At 40.8% G+C, this 20,074-nt stretch overlaps 1 protein-coding gene across 15 annotated transcripts in view; it reads left to right on the forward strand.

Moving 5' to 3' along the window:
- Window positions 1-20,074, forward strand: part of adgrb3 (adhesion G protein-coupled receptor B3) — an 858,467-nt gene that overhangs the window by 430,860 nt on the left and 407,533 nt on the right. For all 15 annotated transcript variants that reach the window (XM_087979341.1, XM_087979352.1, XM_087979359.1 and 12 more), the window contains 3 exons: window positions 7,275-7,469; window positions 9,674-9,742; window positions 10,993-11,101. In XM_087979341.1, coding sequence (XP_087835467.1) covers window positions 7,275-7,469; window positions 9,674-9,742; window positions 10,993-11,101 — 373 coding nt within the window. The remainder of the gene's footprint in view (window positions 1-7,274; window positions 7,470-9,673; window positions 9,743-10,992; window positions 11,102-20,074) is intronic.

Raw genomic sequence — 20,074 nt, forward strand, 5'->3', positions numbered from 1 at the left:
AGTGATAGAGTGAGTGATAGAGTGAGTGATAGAGTGTGAGATAGAGTGTGAGATAGAGTGTGAGATAGAGTGTGAGATAGAGTGTGAGAGAGAGTGAGAGAGTGAGAGATAGAGTGAGAGTGAGAGAGTGAGAGATAGAGTGAGAGTGAGAGAGTGAGAGATAGAGTGAGTGATAGAGTGAGAGTGAGAGTGAGAGATAGAGTGAGAGTGAGTGATAGAGTGAGAGTGAGAGTGAGAGTGAGAGTGAGAGTGAGTGATAGAGTGAGAGTGAGAGTGAGAGTGAGTGATAGAGTGAGTGAGAGAGTGAGAGATAGAGTGAGTGATAGAGTGAGAGTGAGAGTGAGAGTGAGAGATAGAGTGAGTGATAGAGTGAGTGATAGAGTGAGTGATAGAGTGAGTGATAGAGTGAGTGATAGAGTGAGTGAGTGAGTGAGAGAGTGAGTGAGAGAGTGAGTGATAGAGTGAGAGATAGAGTGAGATAGAGTGAGAGTGAGAGAGTGAGAGATAGAGTGAGAGATAGAGTGAGAGTGAGAGAGTGAGAGATAGAGTGAGTGATAGAGTGAGTGATAGAGTGAGAGTGAGAGTGAGAGTGAGAGTGAGAGTGAGAGTGAGTGATAGAGTGAGTGATAGAGTGTGAGATAGAGTGTGAGATAGAGTGTGAGATAGAGTGTGAGATAGAGTGTGAGATAGAGTGTGAGATAGAGTGAGAGAGTGAGTGATAGAGTGAGAGATAGAGTGAGAGTGAGAGAGTGAGAGATAGAGTGAGAGTGAGAGAGTGAGAGATAGAGTGAGTGATAGAGTGAGAGTGAGTGATAGAGTGAGAGTGAGAGTGAGAGTGAGAGTGAGAGTGAGAGTGAGAGTTAGAGTTAGAGTTAGGGTTAGGGTTAGGGTTAGGGTTAGGGTTAGGGTTAGAGTTAGAGTTAGAGTTAGAGTTAGAGTTAGAGTTAGAGTTAGAGTTAGAGTTAGAGATAGATAGAGATATAGATAGATAGATAGATAGACAGACAGACAGACAGACAGACAGACAGACAGACAGACAGACAGACCGATAGATAGATCGATAGATAGATAGATAGATGTAATACTGATCGAGGGAACCCCACAACCACCTGGGCCCCCTTCAGCCACTATACCTGAGGTAACAAGCTGCAACAGGGTCATCATTGGCAGTCCATCATAGCCAAAGATGACTCTTTTCCACTTTTAGGGTGATCCAGAGATGACTGATGCAGCTACTTCAGGCTCGTTTATGTTTGGGGCTGGTGGTGGTCTGAGGAAGAGGTGGGTGGGACATTGGTGTAGCAACATCCTCCTTTCACTGCTTGTGCTTGGATACAATGTTCCCCGACAGCAACTCTCAAGGTGATCAATGTCATCCTGGATATTCCTCCATCATTTTGGATGGTCTGGGCCAGTGATTCCATAAGATACAGCTATCACGAATGTTGTATAGCAACAGGTCTGCCTCCAGCTGGATTTTTTTTCTTTTTTTTTCTGCGGTAGTGCTTAAGTTTTTCCCCAGCACCCATGTTGTGTGTGTGCAGGTGTGAGACACAGTGAGAGACACAAGATGCACGAATCTTTATTCAAATTTCCACCACCAGGAAGAATGGAAACACCCGAGCGGCCTGTGACAAGCAGTGCCCTTCACATCAAAGGGCAATGCTGTGTGATCAAACAGTGAAGGGGAGGGCAGGGATTAAATCAAAATAGAGTTGGAGGGGGAAATAATGCACTCCACTCCCTGCGACGCCCACCTCTCCCTGAACAACTCCAGGGTGTTGGTAGAGACCGCGTGCTCCTTCTCCAAGGACACCCAAGCTCTAACGTATTAACCCCAGTTTAGCTGGATGAGTCTCATAAGGGGTCATTAATTGGCCACTTAATAGCTTAAATTAGCAATTGCAAGATCAATCATCTCCATAAAAACTCTCAAAAAGAGAGAATTAGACACCATTAGGGATGGGGTGCCTTATTTCCCCCTCCAACTTGGTTTTAATTTAATCTGTTCCTCTTTCCCTAGCCTTCCCTTTTTTTATTATTCCAGGCTGGGCGGTGATTAGAACATAGAACAGTAACACACAGCATTTTGTGCCTAACAAGACGTCAGATTAAACTAATCCCTTCTGGTTGCCTTTGGTCCATATCCCTCCACCACTTGCATGTTTGTGTGCTTGTCTGAAAGTCCCTTAAGTGCCCCTGTCATATCTGCCTCCACCACCACCCCTGGCAGTATATTCCAAACTCCTAACAATCTCTTCATAAAAAACTTGCCCCTCACATCTCTAATGAATTTTCTCCTTCCCGCCTTAAATGTATGCCGCCCACTTTTAGACATTTCAATCCTGGGAAAAAGATTCTGTCCATCAACCCTATCTATGCACCCCATAATTTTATAGACTTCTATCAAGTAACCCCTCAGCCTCCGCTGCTCCAGAGAAAACAATGTGAGTTTCTCTAGCCTCTCCTTATACTTCATACCCTCTAGTCCAGGCAACAACCTTCTTCTACATCCTCTCCAAACCTCCAAATCCTTCCTGTAATATGGTAAATAGAACTGAACACAGTACTCTGAAGTGTGGCCTAATCAAAGTCTTATAATGCTGCAACATGACATTCTGACTTTTGTACTCAATTCCCCGACCAATAAAGGCAACCATGCCATATGCATTTTTTACAACCCTATCTACTTGTGGCCATTTTCAGGGAGCTACGGACTTTGACCCCAAGATCCATCTGTACATCAGTGGTGTTCAGGATCCTGACATTAACTGTATATTTTGTCTTAACATTTGATCTCTAAAAGTGCAGCACCTTACGCTTACCTGGGTTAAACTTTTCTGCCATTTCTCCGCCCATGTCTGCAGCTGACCAATATCCCTCTGTGACTTTTGGACAACCTTCTACACTATCTACAACTTCAACTGCTTTATTAATTAAAAATTTAATGAGTACCTTTCATGATTTAGTGGTAGCTTGATTATAATTAACAATAAAAGATCGACAAATGGTCCTTCCTGCCCAGAAATTACTTCTGGCCATCATGAGGGGGTTTCAGGCACCCCACCATCCTATCTCCTGTGATTTGTTTTTCCATCCCTTTCATATGGAGATCACATCAATAATAAGTCATAGAGAAGTTTCTAGCAAACAAAAAGAGGCTTGAAGTCCAAACAATTTCATCCCACCTGCCAAAATCTGGTCTGTAGTCCTTTCGGGTCACAGCCCTGTTTGTGTATATACAAGTTCTTTTTAAACGTGATGAGAAAGTTTTGCTTTTTCCACTCTTTCAGTCAGTAAATTCTATCATCTGGATTTTAAAAAATCTACTTTTTTCTACTTTAATCCTTCTACCAATTACTTAATTTAACAATGATTACACTCATCTAAATCCATTCTCCCTTCTTATTCATATCCTGACAAACAGAAACATCTCCTTCTAATCCACCCATATGACTGCTCATAATTTTAAACCCCTTAGTTAAATATCAGCTCAGTCTCCTTCAGTCTTCACCAAACCAAAGAAGCAAATCCAACTGTTCCATCCTGTCACAGAGAGAGGGAGCGGGAAAGGGAAGTATATCTGTGTGGGGTGTAATGTGATTCAGTCATGTGCCTCCATATGTGGCTGTATGTGTAAAGCTTAGGATGTGAACATGTGCAGCTTTCAGCCATGAGAAGTGCATAAAGGTGAGGTAAAAGACATGAAGGTGAACTATGAATATTGGTTGGCAGAGGTTTTTGGCAATTGAGTGGGATGTGTGTGGAACATAGAATGGTACAGCACAGTACAGGCCCTTCAGCCCTCAACATTGTGCTGACCTTTTAACCTATTCTAAGATCAAACTAACCTACATCCCATTCATTTTACTATCATCCATGTGCCTATCCAAGGGTCGCTTAAATGTCACTAATGTATCTGACTCTACTACCACTGCTGGCAGTGCATTCCACACACCCACCACTCTCTGTATAAAGAGCCAACCTCTGACATGTCCCATAAACCTTCTTCCAATCACCTTAAAATTATGCCACTTCATCATAGCCATTTCTGCCCTGGGAAAAAGTCTATGGCTGTCCATACTATCAATGTTTCTCATCATCTTATACACCTCTATCAAGTCACTTCTTATCCTTCTTTGCTCGAATGAGAAATGCCCTAGCTCCTTCAGTCTTTCTTCTTAAGACAAGTCCGCCCTCCAGTCCAAGCAACATCCTGGTAAATCTCCTCTTTCCTATAATGAGGCAACCAGAATTGAATGCAATATTCTAAGTGTGGTATAACGAGGGCTTTATAAAGTTGCAGCATAACCTCACGGCTCTTAAATTCAATCCCCCCCACTAAAAAAAGTGAACACACCGTATGCCTTCTAACAACCTATCTATGGACATGGACCCCAAGATGCCTCTATTCCTCTACACTGCCAAGAATCCTACCTTTCACCCTGTAATCTGCATTCAAATTCAACCTTCCAAAATCACTTCACATTCCAACAGTGTGAGAGTTTTTAGGATATGCATGCATTCACTGATCTGATCCGCACATGAGATGATTGAACTTAGAGTCAAAGAGTCACAGAGATGTACAGCACGGAATCAGACCCGTCGATCCAAACCGTCTATGCCAACCAGATATCCCAACCCAATCTAGTCCCACCTGCCAGCACCCGGCCCATATCCCTCCAAACCCTTCCTATTCATATACCCATTCAGATGTCTCTTAAACGTTGCAATTGTACCAGCCTCCACCACTTTCTCTGGCAGCTCATTCCATACACGTACCACCCTCTGTGCGAAAAAGTTGCCCCTTAGGTCTCTTTTATATCTTTCCCCTCTCACCCTAAACCTATGCCCTCTAGTTCTGGACTCCCCGACCCCAGGGAAAAAACTTTGCCTATTTACCTTATCCATGCCCCTCATAATTTTGTAAACCTCTATAAGGTCACTCCTCAGCCTCCGACGCTCCAGGGAAAACAGCCCCAGCCTGTTCAGCCCCTCTCTATAGCTTAAATCCTCCAACCCTGGCAAAATCCTTGTAAATCTTTTCTGAACCTTTTCAAGTTTGACAACATCTTTCCAATAGGAAGGAGACCAGAATTGCATGCAATATTCTAACAGTGGCCTAACCAATGTCCCGTACAGCTGCTACATGACCTCCCAACTCCTGTACTCAAATTTCTTATAGCATTGAATCCAGCTTTTTAACAGCAGAGTGGTATCATTGATTGCTATGGCTGTCTGTTCTCCCTGCCAACCCTGGCCTAAGCTGGGAGGATTCATACCTCCATGAGGAAAGAGAACCTGGATCCACCCATCACCCTCCCACTCCACTGCCTCTGGCATAGCATTCAAACATGTAGCGTAGCCTAAATTGTCACTTATGTACCATTTTGCTTATCTTCAAAGTGTTTTAACCGATGATACATCCAGAATGTGCCTCAACATTCAGAGGTACAGGCTGTCTTGAAATTGAGCAGGCTAACCTTATGTGGTACCAACCTTGCATGCACTTTGGCCTTGTTCTGAGGTTGTAAAACCATTGAACAGCGCATTTAATGCTGACTACCCTGCATACAACAATCATGCCTAGGAGAAAATCTTGAAATGGGGGACATAACTTTAAATGTAGAGTTAACATAATCAGAACTGATGGCAAGGATTACATCTTCACACAGAAGATAGTGGGAATCTGAAATTTATTTTCTGAAATAGTTGTGGACGTTACAGAAAATTGAAACTTACAACAGTGTAAGAATTTGGGAGTCTTGTAAGTTTCAATTGTCTGCAACATCCATAATCGTTTCAGGGAATAAATGGCCAAATAGGTAGATATCTGGCAGACGAAATTCAATGCAAAGAAATGTGAGGTAATGCATTTTGGTCGAAGAAGCATGGAGAGACAAAACAGGCTCAATGGTACAATTTTGAGGGGCATATAGGAGCAGAGGGACCTCAGGGTTCAGGCACATGATTCTCTAAAGGTGGCCAAGCAAGTTCAATCAGTTTTTAAGAAGGCTTAATGGACTCTTTGTGTTTATGTATAGCAGCATAGTGTATAAAAGCAAGGAAGTGCTGCTGCATCTCTACAAATCATTAGTCAGACCACATTTGGAGTGTTGTGTTCAGTGCTGGGCAAGCCCTGGAGACAGTTCAAAGGAAATGCACTGGAATACCAGGAATGAAAGATTTTAGATACAAAGAAAGATTGGAGAGATTAGGTTGTTGTCTGTGGAACAGAGAGCGATAAAAAGGTGACTTTATTGAGGTGTTCAAAATTATGAACAATTCTGACAGGGTAAAGAAGGATATTCTGTTTCTGTCGGTTAGTATGTAAGTACCAAGGGGTCACAACTTCAAGACTGTCAGCAAGCGAGCTCGGAGTGAGATGAGGAGAAACTTGTTTACTCAGTAGTTAGAATTTGGAATATGCTGCCTGGGAGAATGATGGAGGCTGATTCTATCAGGAGTTTCAAAAGACAGCTGGATACATATTTAAGGGCATGATGGAGATGATGGAGATAGAGGAGATTTGGGAGTGATGGGTTGATTGGCTTTTTTCTGTACTTTAAAATTCTATGATTCGAACTGCACTTTTATTTAAGAGCTATGGAACAAAAGAGGGAAGATAGAATATGTTGGAATTCTGAAACAAACACAAAGAATGCTGGAAAAACTCAACAGGTCTGGCAGTATGTGTGGACAGAAGTGAGTTATTGTTGTGTCCAATGAAGAAGAGTCATACCACACTGGAAATATTAACTCTATTTCTGACTCCACAGATGCTACCATACCAGCTTGGGTTCTTCACCATTCTGTATATGCTTAGGAAGACAGAATGAGGATACTGGTCAGACTGAATCTAATTGATTGCTGAGACAGACTCAAGAGGCTGAATGGCCTACTCCAACTCTTCCAATTCTGCAATCAGCCTTAGCAAGCTTGAGTCATTGACAGCACAACTGGCCAGGATTCCTATTCCTGTATAGGACTTCACCATGCTTGTCTGTGCATGGATACCTGGTTAGAATGCAACTGAGTTCAACAAGATGTTCAGCATACTTAAATACCCAAAACAGATTAAGGAAGACTCACGGTCACAGGGAAGAAGTGTAGGAGAGAGACTCAGTAAGTGTAAGAGAGGGAGGTGACTCAGTAACTACAGGAAGAATCACAGAAACATTAATGAACCATTTGGTCCTTCAGTGAAAGGGAAAGAGGAAAGAATGGTCATGGAATATTTCTGCTGTTGCATTTGATGTATGTGTTGCCTCTAGGTCAAGGAGCATCTTGCAAAAGGACAAAGGACACTGGCAGGTGAAGGCATGTCTCAAGTAACAAAAACCCTCTTGGATCTAACACAGAGAAGAAACTTCTATGGTGGGGATCTATTGGCATGCATTGAAATTCTTCGGAATGTCACTGATACATTTAAAAGAGCAAGTTACGTCCCTTCATCAGATGATGTACAGGTAACACTACAATCTGCTGAAAATAGATATTATTTTGGAAATGTTGTTATTGGAAATACAGGAGAGCCTGTCTGATTTCACTGGCTCAGAATTAATGCAATGGAGTGATTCATAATTCCTCAGAGTGTTTGCCAACTTGAAGTCTTTGTGAATCAAAAGAAAGAATAATTTCTCAAAATATTGGGGCTGTGGTGATGTAGTGGAAATATCACTGGATGGGTTTGAATCCCAATATGACAGATAATGAAGTTTTGAAATTGATTAAAAATCTGATAGTTAAAAAAAAAGCCAGTCTAACTGTAACCATTGTCAAAAAATATCTATCTAATTCCCTAATGTCCTTGAGAGAAAAAAAAAAGTGCTATTCTTACTGGTCTGGTCTACATGTTATTCCAGACCCATGATGATATGGTTTACTTTTTACCGCCAACTGAAATGGCTGAGTAAGCTACTCAGTTCAAGGGCAATTGAATGATTTTGTCTGTCTACTGTATAAAAAAATACCCAGAGATGAGACAAATGGTTGGATGAGGAAACAATTAATGTCGGGACGTGAGGTTGAACATGACTAGTGTGGAAACAGGGGAAGTTGGTGAGATGTGGGAGATAGTAGCTCTCTATGTGATGAAACCTTCAGGAGTATCTGTCATGGAACCAATGTCAATGGCAATGACAAAAAGGGTGAAAATCATTAACCCCTACAAAGTGGCTAGCCTGTGCACCTCACTGGGGAATGCAAGTGACATGGAACACAAAGAAAATCACATGATCTGTAAATAAGAATCACAGAATTATAATGGCGCAAGAGAGGCAATCCCACCAATCATGCCAGCACCGGCTCTATTATCTAGTGCCAATAACCTCTCTTTTCCCCAGTATCCCTACATACCATTACAATCTACATAACCATCCAATTCCCTCTTGAATGCCTCAATTGAACTTGCCTCCACCACACTGCAAAATTACGTGTAGCATGGAAAAGAGAATGTTTACATTCCAGGTACTTTCAGTGGAGTCTTTCCCTTGTCATTTGTTTCAACACATCTGGTGTCAAAACAAAAGACTGTTGGCATCAGCCAGCCCCAGTCCCTAAGAAAAGGAAACTTGCCTCTTAAGACCATCAATTAAGCTAATTTTAAAGCCTTCTCAACATTAATACTCACCAACGCTTGTCACAATATCTCTAACTCTTAATCATGGCCTTCATCATGATGACAGCTTCTAATTTAGATCTTACTACTTTTAAAAACATTTACTCCTAAAATTACAGTGATGAAAATAAAGCAGAGAACAGTCACAAATTGTTTCAGCAGTTATTTGATCCCCTGTCCATGATCCACATTAGAGATATTTTCTAATCAACCTGTTTAGGGAGATGTGAAATATCTTGCTGCATGTAAATTCTTGAGTCCAAATATCTAATGACCAGGGAGGGAGAAGGTGTCAGAAAGCCTCTTTGGAGAGGAGCAAGGAACTAGAATTTGGAGAAGGGCCAGGATTCACCAGATTTTTATCCATTTCAGGTGCAACAGAAAATAGTACATTGTTGAAGGGTATTGTTTGAGCCTTATCCCTTTAAAATCCTTTCCAGATATTGGCAATATGTCTGCAGGCCTGAAGTGGTTGCTTCCAGGTTGCTGAGAGCTGGCACAGATTCCATTCTGGAACTTGTCAACACCACAGAGTACCTCTGTAATGTTTCAGCACTCAACAAGTTGAGCGCACTGCTATGTCTCTACAAGTTTTGGCAAACACCCAAAATATTATCCCATTCTTATCATATGGGATGAAGAAGGAAGGAGCAACCATCAGCAACACCTGGTCCATCTCAACTAACACCAAATGTTTAGTTCCTTAAGTCTTTGGTGCAGTTGATCAATTACTGGTCAAAGCCTGAAAACAAGCTATTTCTATCCAAACCTCATCACATTGCACAGTGAGTGAAACACACTTTGTAAATGTGAAAATACTGAGTGATCTACCTTTGAAACTCAGGACTCTGCAATTTGTCATTTATATACCAGCTCTCAGGTCTGAAGATGTGTTAGAAAGATGAATTGGGATCAATTAGAATTTACTTTTTGATGAAGACCATGTTTAATGGTTAAAATTAGCATATTGTTTTGATTTTGGAGGCATGTACTGGTTTTCAAAGATTAGACTTATTTGACAGTTACTCCATGTCTCGTCCAATTCCTCTACAGAATTTCTTTCAAATCATCAGTAACCTTCTTGAAGAAGAAAACAGGGACAAGTGGGAAGATGCACAGCAGGTATTCCTTCACACTTTGTATTTACATAGCACCTTTAATGATGAAATCCTTCTCAAGCATTTAACTGAAGCAATAGAAATGGACACAAATGGTGTAAAAGAGGATTGTGAAGATGGGATCAAGAGAGGGAGTTCCTGTGTGCAAATGAAATCTATCATTGAAGACAAAGTGTAGATGGGGAACCACACATGGAAATTTGTGCATAGGTTTAATTTCTGGTCAGGTGAGCTTTAATTGATAAAATTGAATACACAGACAGATAACTGCCTGAAGCATCAGTTATTAAATGCATTGGGCTTGTCTTCAAATCTGCAGTCTGAGAAATTGTGTACAGATTGTGATATTCACCCTGCCATACAACAGGGCCAGTTGGCCAACATGTGCCATTGCTCTAGCTGCTGTTGTCACCATCCCTTGATAGGCAGTCCTCCCACATACCGCCCCCCCCCCCAAAAAAAATTGTTTATGCAACAGCAAATAAAATCTACTTACTAACAAAAGTACCATCTACTTACCAACACATGGCAAATAGAGTCTATTGAAACAGCACACTGTAGCAAATAGTCTATTAAAACTACACACTACAGAAAATGGTTTATTTATTCAGAAAATAGAATCAATTTCAGAGGAGTCAATACGAACTGCTGCAAATAATCCACAAGGTCCATTTGAAAAGAGGTATCTAATAGCTACAACAAATGGAACTCATAATTGAAAATCCTGAAAAATGCTGGATTGTTTTTCCCGAATAATGCAGTGGGTAGAGAATAGCCACAGATAGATTTTGTGTTTAACATCAATCCCTGTCCTTCACAACACGCATGATTGATGAGAGAATTACCCATTCATTCACATCCTGGCAGGAATTATGAATTCACTAGCTGTAGTCATGAATTGATAAAATGGATGAAGACAGCCTGAAAAATAATCACTAAATCAACCAAAAACAGATGAGATGGCCTGGTTAGTACTCAACAGGTCAGTCTGTAATGACAAAAGAGGAGTTGCTCAGGCCATATAATTGCCATTGACCACTTTACTCAAAATAAATATTAATAATTTCCTCACCAATTAATTCACATCCCTAGTCATTACTTGGTCTGCATGAAGAACAAGTGGATTTTTTGTTTTACAAAGTTAACTCTGTTTCTGTTAATGCAGTCATTGCATTAAATGTAAATGGAATATAGCAATCTGTATGCTCAACTTGGAACAAGTGAAATTGTGCCATTTTGTTCTTTTTTGCACAGGTCTATCCTGGTTCGGTAGAGTTAATGCAGATTATTGAAGACTTCATACATGTTGTTGGCATGGGGATGATGGATTTCCATAATTCCTACTTAATGACTGGAAACTTAGGTGGGTGAGATGTAGATAACCTTTCTCTCTGATATTTGCTGAGAGTTAATTCCATTGCTCAATCCCATTTTTACATAGTGGAATCCAGTTTTTCCAGCCACTTTGCATTTTTTAGAGAATGAAGCTCAGAAAATAATATTGCAGATCCAAGAAATGGGACAGCAGTTGAATAAATACTTTGCATAAATCTTCACAGAAGACACTAATTGCATTCCAAACTTACTGAATAATCAATGGGCATAAGGAAGAGGGGAAACAAACATAATAACTGTCACTAGAGAAAAAGTGTTTGGAAATTAATGGGAATAATGGGGAAGTCCCCTGGATCTAATGGGATGTATCCTAGGATAAACAGAATTTATTTACACATCATCAAAAGAAACACAAACAAAAGGAAAGAGAATTTAGAATAACAATAATTGAAAACCCGACTGACACAAAATCCCCCAAAACTTAACAAAGAGCTGTTCTGAATTCCTATAACATCCCATAAACATACCCCTTGGAAAAAAGGTAAATCCAGCCACAGGTTCTTACAGGAGAGATGTTAGAGAGATGGCAAAGGAATCAGTTAGGGATCATTGGCTAAAACATGGAACCTCTTTTCCCTAGCTAAAACTTAAACTGAACTAGAAAAATCTCTGAACTGGGCAAGCTGGCCACTCCCCTTTCATTGTACACATGCTTTTAAAAAAGCCTAAAAACACTTTTCCCGATTGTTGCCTTAGGCAGCATCTGTTAGCCATAATCAAAGTAGCCGAACCCCGACAAATCAGAACCTTTGCCTTTTACAAACCCTTTTGAAAAAAAAACTGAGGACAGCATAACCTTATTAAAAGAGCAGCATCATCACACTTGCTCTCTTAAAAATAAAAGATCCATCAATATCGAAAGATGGCTTCGTTTGAAAAATACCTTAATCTTACACAGTTAGTACACCTCAACACATACATTACATTGACAATAACATACAAACATGCACTATTACATTCCATTTCAGTCTGTTCACTCTTGCCACTGAAAGCATCCACTGTCATCCAAGTACCGACAATGTATCTGCAATCACATTTTCTCATTCTACCAAATGCACAACCTTCAAATTAAATGGCTGTATTAACAAGCTCCAGCTAAACAGTCTGGAATTTTTGTTCTTAAATTTCTCCAAAACCATCAATGGGTTATGATCAGTATATATGATTGTCTCAGATACATTACCGATAACATGAATGGAATGTTGTAACATCAACACAAAATACAAAGTCTCCTTCTCAACTGTCAAATATTTCTGCTGATGAACGTTCAATTTCATGGAGAAATACCCAACAGGTCTTTCTATCTGCTTGTTGTCTTCCTGTCAGAACAGAGCACCAACACCCACATCACTCGCATCGATAGCCACCTTGAATGACTTTGCATAATTAGGCATGGCTAACACTGGGGCAACAGTGAACACAGCTTTCAGGCTGTCAAATGCTGTCCACTGAAACTTCTTGCCTTGCTTTAGTAATTCAGTGAGTGGAGCAGCAACATTGCTAAACTTTGGTATGAATTTCTGATTTCCAATCCCAGGAATCATAGTCCTGCTCTTTTTGTCGATGGTATGAGAAATTCCCCAGGAACCTTCATTTTTACATTCCTTTGTCATTTGTTCATGTCCATTAACTTGGGCCAGGAAGGTGACTTGGGCTGTGGCAAATTCACTCTCAGTCAGGTTTATCACCAAGCCTCCCTCCCAAGGTCAATTTACCAATTCCAATAAATGTTGCAAATGTTCCTTCCATGTGTGACTAAAAATCACCAGGTCATCAATATAAACTACATAATTGGGTAATCCTGAAATGACCATATTGGTTAGTCTCTGAACTGAGGCTGGTGCATTTTTCATACCAAATGGTATGACTTTAAATTGAGAGAGTCCATTCGGTGTTACAAAAGCCAAAACTGCCTTTGCTCTTTTGGTCAAAGGTACCTGCCAGTATGCTCTGAGCAAATCCAACTTAGTTGCTTGTCCCATATTTTCAATAGAGCCTTCAAAATGTGGAATCAGATATGAATCAGACTTTGTAACTGCATTGACTTTGCGATAGTCCACCCATAACCATTGGGTACCATCTGGTTTTGGCACCATTACTATCGGTGCGCTCCAGTACTGTAACTCACTGTGATTATGTTGTTTTGGAACATGTGTTCAATGTCCTTTTGAACCTGTGCCAACTTTAGGGGGTTAAGACAATAAGGATGTTGCTTAATCAGAACAGCCTTTCCTATATCTACATCATGCATAATTAGGTTAGTACTTCCCAGCATATTCCACATAACTCCTCATGTGATATCAATAGCTCTTTCAGGCCATTTCATAGAGTCAGAGAGTCATAGAGTCATAGAGATGTACAGCATGGTAACTGACCCTTCGGTCCAACCCATCCACGCCGACCAGACATCCCAACCCAATCTAGTCCCACTTGCCGGCACCTGATCCATATCCCTCCAAACCCTTCCTATTCACATGCCCATCCAAATGCCTTTTAAATGTTGCAATTGTACTAGCCTCGAGGAGAAAGTGAGGGCTGCAGATGCTGGAGATCAGAGCTGAAAATGTGTTGCTGGAAAAGCACAGCAGGTCAGGCAGCATCCAAGGAACAGGAGAATTGACGTTTCGGGCATAAGCCTTTCTTCAGGAATGAGGAAAGTGTGACCAGCAGGCTAAGATAAAAGGTAGGGAGGAGGGACTTGGGGGAGGGGCGTAGGAAATGCGATAGGTGGAAGGAGGTCAAGGTGAGGGTGATAGGCCGGAGTGTGGTGGGGGCGGAGAGGTCAGGAAGAAGATTGCAGGTTAGGAAGGTGGTGCTGAGTTCGAGAGATTTGACTGAGACAAGGTGGGGGAGGGGAAATTAGGAAACTGGAGAAATCTGAGTTCATCCGTTGTGGTTGGAGGGTTCCTTGGCGGAAGATGAGGCGTCATCCTCCAACCGTCGTATTGCTATGGTCTGGTGATGGAGGAGTCCAAGGACCTGCATGTCCTTGGTGGAGTGGGAGGGGGAGTTGAAGTGTTGATCCATGGGGTGGTTAGGTTGGTTGGTCCGGGTGTCCCAGAGGTGTTCTCTGAAACGTTCCGCAGGTAGGCTTTGGATTTTTGGATTAATAGTCTAGTGATAATACCACCAGCCTATTGCCTCCCCTGCTAATGCCCCCGATAACCCGAAATTAATTTCTGGGGTAATTATTATCAGTATCTTGCTATTTAGTAGATGTCATCCAATAGCTGAGTCAAAACCATGTGCTAGACACAGTTCTACAATCTCAGACTGGTTGAGCATAGTAGCATGTTGCCTATTGCAAAAGATCAATAGAATGTATAATGTGATATTGTCTACAAATGGTTGAAACATAAAGCCAACATCACTCCAGTAGCACTGGCATTCATATACTGTATTGTACATTTACATCCTAGACAAAGCATCTTTTTCACTTGATGACTGTATCCTGTTAATCGAGACCGTCACTTATGGGTTTGCTGCAAAGTCGAGCATGAACTATTTTTTAGGCACACCGCGGGAATGGTGTCTGTGGGAGGCATCAGGCCAAGTAGCAACAGCAGTTGTGACAAAGATGGATAAATATTCAGGAATTTTATTTGTTGGGAGTATTTCTGTCTTTCCCTTAACTGATTTATCAATGAAGTCCTTGATATGCCTGTGAAGGAGGTTAACTCAATGGACTGGGTTGCATTTTCCCATTTCATGTCTCCATACATCAGGTACATTTTCTGTTTCATCAGCATCGCTTCCTGTTCTCATCGCCAGTGTAATCAAATCCATAGATTTGCTTTTTATTGAGGCTATAAATTCAAATAATACAACTAATTGAACCCTGGATGACTTAGCTTACTGAGGGGAGCAGGAGTCAGTGCACTCAAAAGCAAAGTGTAGGTAGATAGATTGGTAGTAAATGTACACTTATCATCACATAAAATGTATCTGTGTCCGGCAGCCTAAAGGAGAAGCCAATGTTCTTTATTTGAGATTGTGTTCAGATTAGATTACTTACAGTGTGGAAACAGACCCTTTGGCCCAACATGTCTACGCCAACCCGCCAAAGCACAACTCACCCAGACCCATTCCCCTATATTTACCCCTTCACCTAATACTACGGGCAATTTAGCATGGCCAATTCACCTATCCTGCACATTTTTGGACTGTGGGAGGAAACCCATGCAGACACAGGGAGAATGTGCAAACTCCACACAGTCAGTCACCTGAGGTGGGAATTGAACCCAGGTCTCTGGCGCTGTGCTAACCACTGTGCCACCGTGCCATTCAGTTGTTAGAAATGTCATGCTGCTGAGAGGCAGTTAATTGTCAAACAAACAAATCCAACAGGTAAGATTCAAGATACATTATTAACCCAAGAGGTTTTCAAGAGTTTTCATAATAAAAGATTTATCACATCTCACAACAGTGACTCGCATTTATAAAACAACTATAACTTAACCAAAAGTCCCAGGGTGTTTCACAAGAGGTATTATCAAAAACAATTTGACAGCCAGCCATTAGGCAAATGTTATGACAGAGGTCATGCTTTCAGGAGAAGAGAAAGCATAGAGAAATGTCGAGAGGCAGACAGTGATAGGGAGACAACTTTAGTGCTGAAGACCTCAGTAACTGAAGTCATAACTCCAGTGATAGAACAATTAATACTGGGGATGTGCAAGAGGTCAGAGAGACAAGAGCAGATATTTTGAATGTATTGTCAGGCTGGAGGAGATTACAGAGATGGGCGAGTTGAGGCCATTGAGAAATTACATCTTTTGATGAAGGTACAGGTGATCCAAGTAAATCATGTTTGCCTCATTGGTCCAGAAATAAGAATAAAATGCACTGAAGGTTAGATAAATTAATGCAACAGAAGCAGCCACAGACTTAACTGGAAGGATATACAATGCTGGACACTAACGTGAACATTCAATAAACAGAGGACAAAAAAAATTATTTCTTCCACTTAACCATCAATGTCTGTTAACCAGGTTAGTGCATTTAGCTATCTGATTAAGGTAGTTTCAACAAATAACAATGGTGCACACAATGTGGAAACCAATGTGACGTGAAATATTTGCAAGTGGAATATAATTCAAAGAACATGACTGCCCTCTGTGTGTTCAATGAGTCTTATCTTAATTGGCAATGAAGTTGGGTAGGAAAGTTGTGGTTGTGACGAAGAGGATCCCAACGAAGAGGCTCTTTTGTAGCCTTCTCCGACCTGCTACATTGTCAGTTGAATCATGTTCTGGCTTAGAGTTTCGGGCAAAAGCCCTTCCGTCGATTTTCCTGCTCCTCGGATGCTGCCTGAACTGCTGTGCTTTTCCAGCACCACTCTAATCCAAAATCTGGTTTCCAGCATCTGCAGTCATTGTTTTTACCTGGTTGAATCATGTGTCTCCTCCAATCACAATGACATTGTAATCATGTAAGAAATCGGAACAAGCAAGAGAGCGCTGGTGGCACTCTTTTAGCTATGATGTCAGGAGTAGTATATGGTTGACAAATGTTTGCTAACACCCATGAGTGCAAATTACACTGAAAGCCAGATGAAAGCATTGCAGGTAATGTTGTCTTTGGTGGCCACAGCCTTAAGGAGATACTTAAGATGATCTACGTAAGAATTACAAAACTCTTTTCAGTGTTTCAAGATTGCTTAAGATCCATGATCGTGTAATCAGCACCCAGAGAATTGTCCCAGTACCCCAGGACTTTGGAGAGTAGATGATGTCTCTTCTAATTCATTGCTAAGTCAATTTGAGGCCCATGGATTGATGAGTTAAGCTAAGTTGGTGACAGAAAATTCAGTGCTTCCAACACAACAGTAAGTCACTCTCAAAATGAACGTGGATTGGTAGACTAATGAATTAAATAGATGATTGCATTGAGTTGAGTACAGGTTCCAACAGAGTTCTGAATTTGCTCTGAGGTTTCAGTTTAATTACACCCCATCATATATGGCCTATTATATTCTGGAACAGAGTCAGTAAGTGGATTAGGGAGACTTGTATAACAGATTGCCCCACACTAAGTAAACTTCTAGATTCTCCAGGTGGTCATACATCAGGATCCACCTGCAAAAATAGAACATTCATCTAGTGTTTGACCCTTCAGAATATTAGCACTGAGAGTGCATGTGAACCATTGTAGAGTGGGGTTTTAAAATCTATCAGACTGGACGATGTAAAACAAAGCTAAGGGAACGTAGAAAATATCCAGCTACAACCTTTTCTTTTTGCTGGTGGTAGCATTGAAGGAGTGCTATAGAGGTGTCATTTTTGGATCCGTCTTTGAAGAGAGGCAGTGCCTGCTCTCTCAGATGGGCATAAAATATCTTTTGACATGATTCAATGAAGAACCAACAGATTATCTGTTTATTATTACATTGCTGTTTGATGGAGCTTGTTGATCTGCACGAATTTGCTGCTGCATTTTCCTACTTTTCAACTATGACTACTCTTCTGAAATATTTCAGTGACTGCAAAGCACTTTGGAATGTCCCGAAGTTGTGTAAGGTGCTATATAAATGCAATACACATAGGATTGGGTGTAATATATTACATGGTTTGAGAATTGGTTGACAGACAGGAAACAGAGACTGGGAATAACATAATCTTTTATGGGTGCCAAGCAGTGACTTGTGGTACATCAGTGCCTGGACCCTAGTTTTTCATGATATAAATAAATGACCAAAATACAATATTTCCAAATTTGTTCATAACACAAAACTAGACAGGGTTAAGAGTCATGAAAAGGATACAAGGCTTCAAAATTAGACAAGTTGAGCAAGTGGGTAAATATGTGCCTGATGATGTACAATATGATTAAATGTGAAGTTATACACTTTGGAATGAAAAACAGAAAGGTAGCGTTTTATTTAAATATGGATACATAAAAGGATCTGGCATTCTTCTACACCAGTCAATGAAAACAGGCAGACAGGTGCAACAAATTATTAGGAAAGCAAATGGTATTTTGGCATTCATTGCAAGTGGATTAGCTTTCAGATGTCAGGATGTCTTACTGCACTAATAAGTGCACTTAGACTGCAGTTGGTAAGACCGCACCTGCAGTTTTTGTTCTCCCTATCAAAGGACATTCTTGCCATGGAGGGAATGCAGCAGAGGTTCCCTGGGCTGATCCTGGGGTAGCAGCAATTTCCTATGAGGTCAGATTGGTTTGACTGGGCTTGTATTCACTAGAGTTTAGAAGAATGACAGAGAATCTGACTGAAACATATAAAATTCTAAAAGGACTGCACAGACAAGATGGAGGAAGGATGTTTTCCCTGGTTGGGGAGTCTAAAACCAGATTTCACATTCTCAGAATATGGGATAGACCATTTAGGACTGAGATGAAGAAAGATTTCTTCTCTCAAAAGGTCGTGAATCTGTGAAATTCTGTACTGAAGACTGTGGAGACCAAGTCAGTGAATATATTTTGGAAAACAATGGGTACATTTTAAATTATAAAAACATCAAGGAATATGGCTAGAAAGTGGGAATATGACAATGAGATAGAGAACCAGCAATGGTCAGCTTGAATTATGGGATAGGCTCAAAGGGCCAACGGCCTGCTCCATCTGCTAATTTCTATCCTGAATCATTTCCTTCTCTTGTTGGAGGCAGTGCAGAAGACGTTGACTCAACTGATTCTTGGGATGAGGGATTGCCTTATGAGGAATGGCTGACCCCATATCCATTTTAGTTTAGGAGAACAAGAGGTGATCTTACTGAAAGATACTGAAAGACTTCCTGAGGAAAATTAACAGAGTGGATGCTGAAAGGATGCTTCCCCTTGCAGGAGAGCCTAGAAATAGAGGACACAGTTAAAAAATAAGGCATTGATGATCTAACACAGAAATTTGATTTTTTAATTCTGCGTTTTGTTGACCTGTGGAAATCTTTTCCCCAGAGAGGCTGAGTCATTGAAAAATAAATTTTCTCGGCGTGAGCCTGGGAAGAAGAGGTCACAATAAAATCAATCATGGCAGGCTCGGAGGGGCAAAATGACCTCTATTCCTGCTCCTCGATCTAATGTTCTTTGTCAAAGGTATATTTACTCTCCATTAATATATTATTCACACGTAAAGTAACAGTTAAAGACTTGCTGAAGCAACTGCATAAAAGTCTATGCTTGTTTATTTTACCAGCTTTCTTGTTATGTTCTTGGGAGGTCAAAGGGAATATAATTAATTTCAATGCCCATGCTTGAATTGGTGCCTTGGCAACGCGACTCATTAATATTTACCTTTCTGAAGGGGAGCCCAGCTTGAACCAATCATTTCACTTAGTTAATGGGCTCATTTCAGTCTACAGGAGTCACTGTCAATTAGAAGAACTATGTGTGCTGATGGAATGAAATTACCCGAAATAGACAGTGTCTCAGAACTTCCCTGAACCCAACACTTGACTAGAACTAGGCCTTGAACTGAAACTGAGAACACTAGTGATGGGAACTCTGAAACAGCTTCCATAATGTTGACATCCCTAAGTCTGTGTGACTGTGTTATTGGTCAAATGTTCATTGGCTGATTGTCAAGAGATTAATTATCCCACTCCTGCCTACCCAGTCTTGTTTCCACCTCAACTCATTCTGTTCTATGTGCTGTGCTGACTTTTGTCCTAGTTCAGTAAGCACTGACAATTGGAGCTACATTGATTGGAAGGCAGATAGAAAAAAGACTTAGGTTGCTGGTTGCCAACTGGTCACATTCACATTCACAAACACACACACACAAGGTTAAAAGAGGAGTGTATCCAGAACAAAGAAAAATAAAAGTATATATATTTGAGTTAATTGGGTGCCCTTGGCATATAAAGTTTTAATCGGAGACCACAATAGTTAGTTGTTATCTTTGATGCAGTCAGCAGTAGTGAATACTGCAGGTATTGTAAAGTTTTTGCATGCATCCTTCCCAGTCAAAGCTATCATCTTG

The sequence above is a fragment of the Chiloscyllium plagiosum genome, unplaced genomic scaffold (genome assembly GCF_037043375.1).
Source record: "Chiloscyllium plagiosum isolate Xiang-an unplaced genomic scaffold, Cpla_swu_hap1 HiC_scaffold_3, whole genome shotgun sequence".
NCBI classification, from domain to species: Eukaryota; Metazoa; Chordata; class Chondrichthyes; order Orectolobiformes; family Hemiscylliidae; genus Chiloscyllium; species Chiloscyllium plagiosum.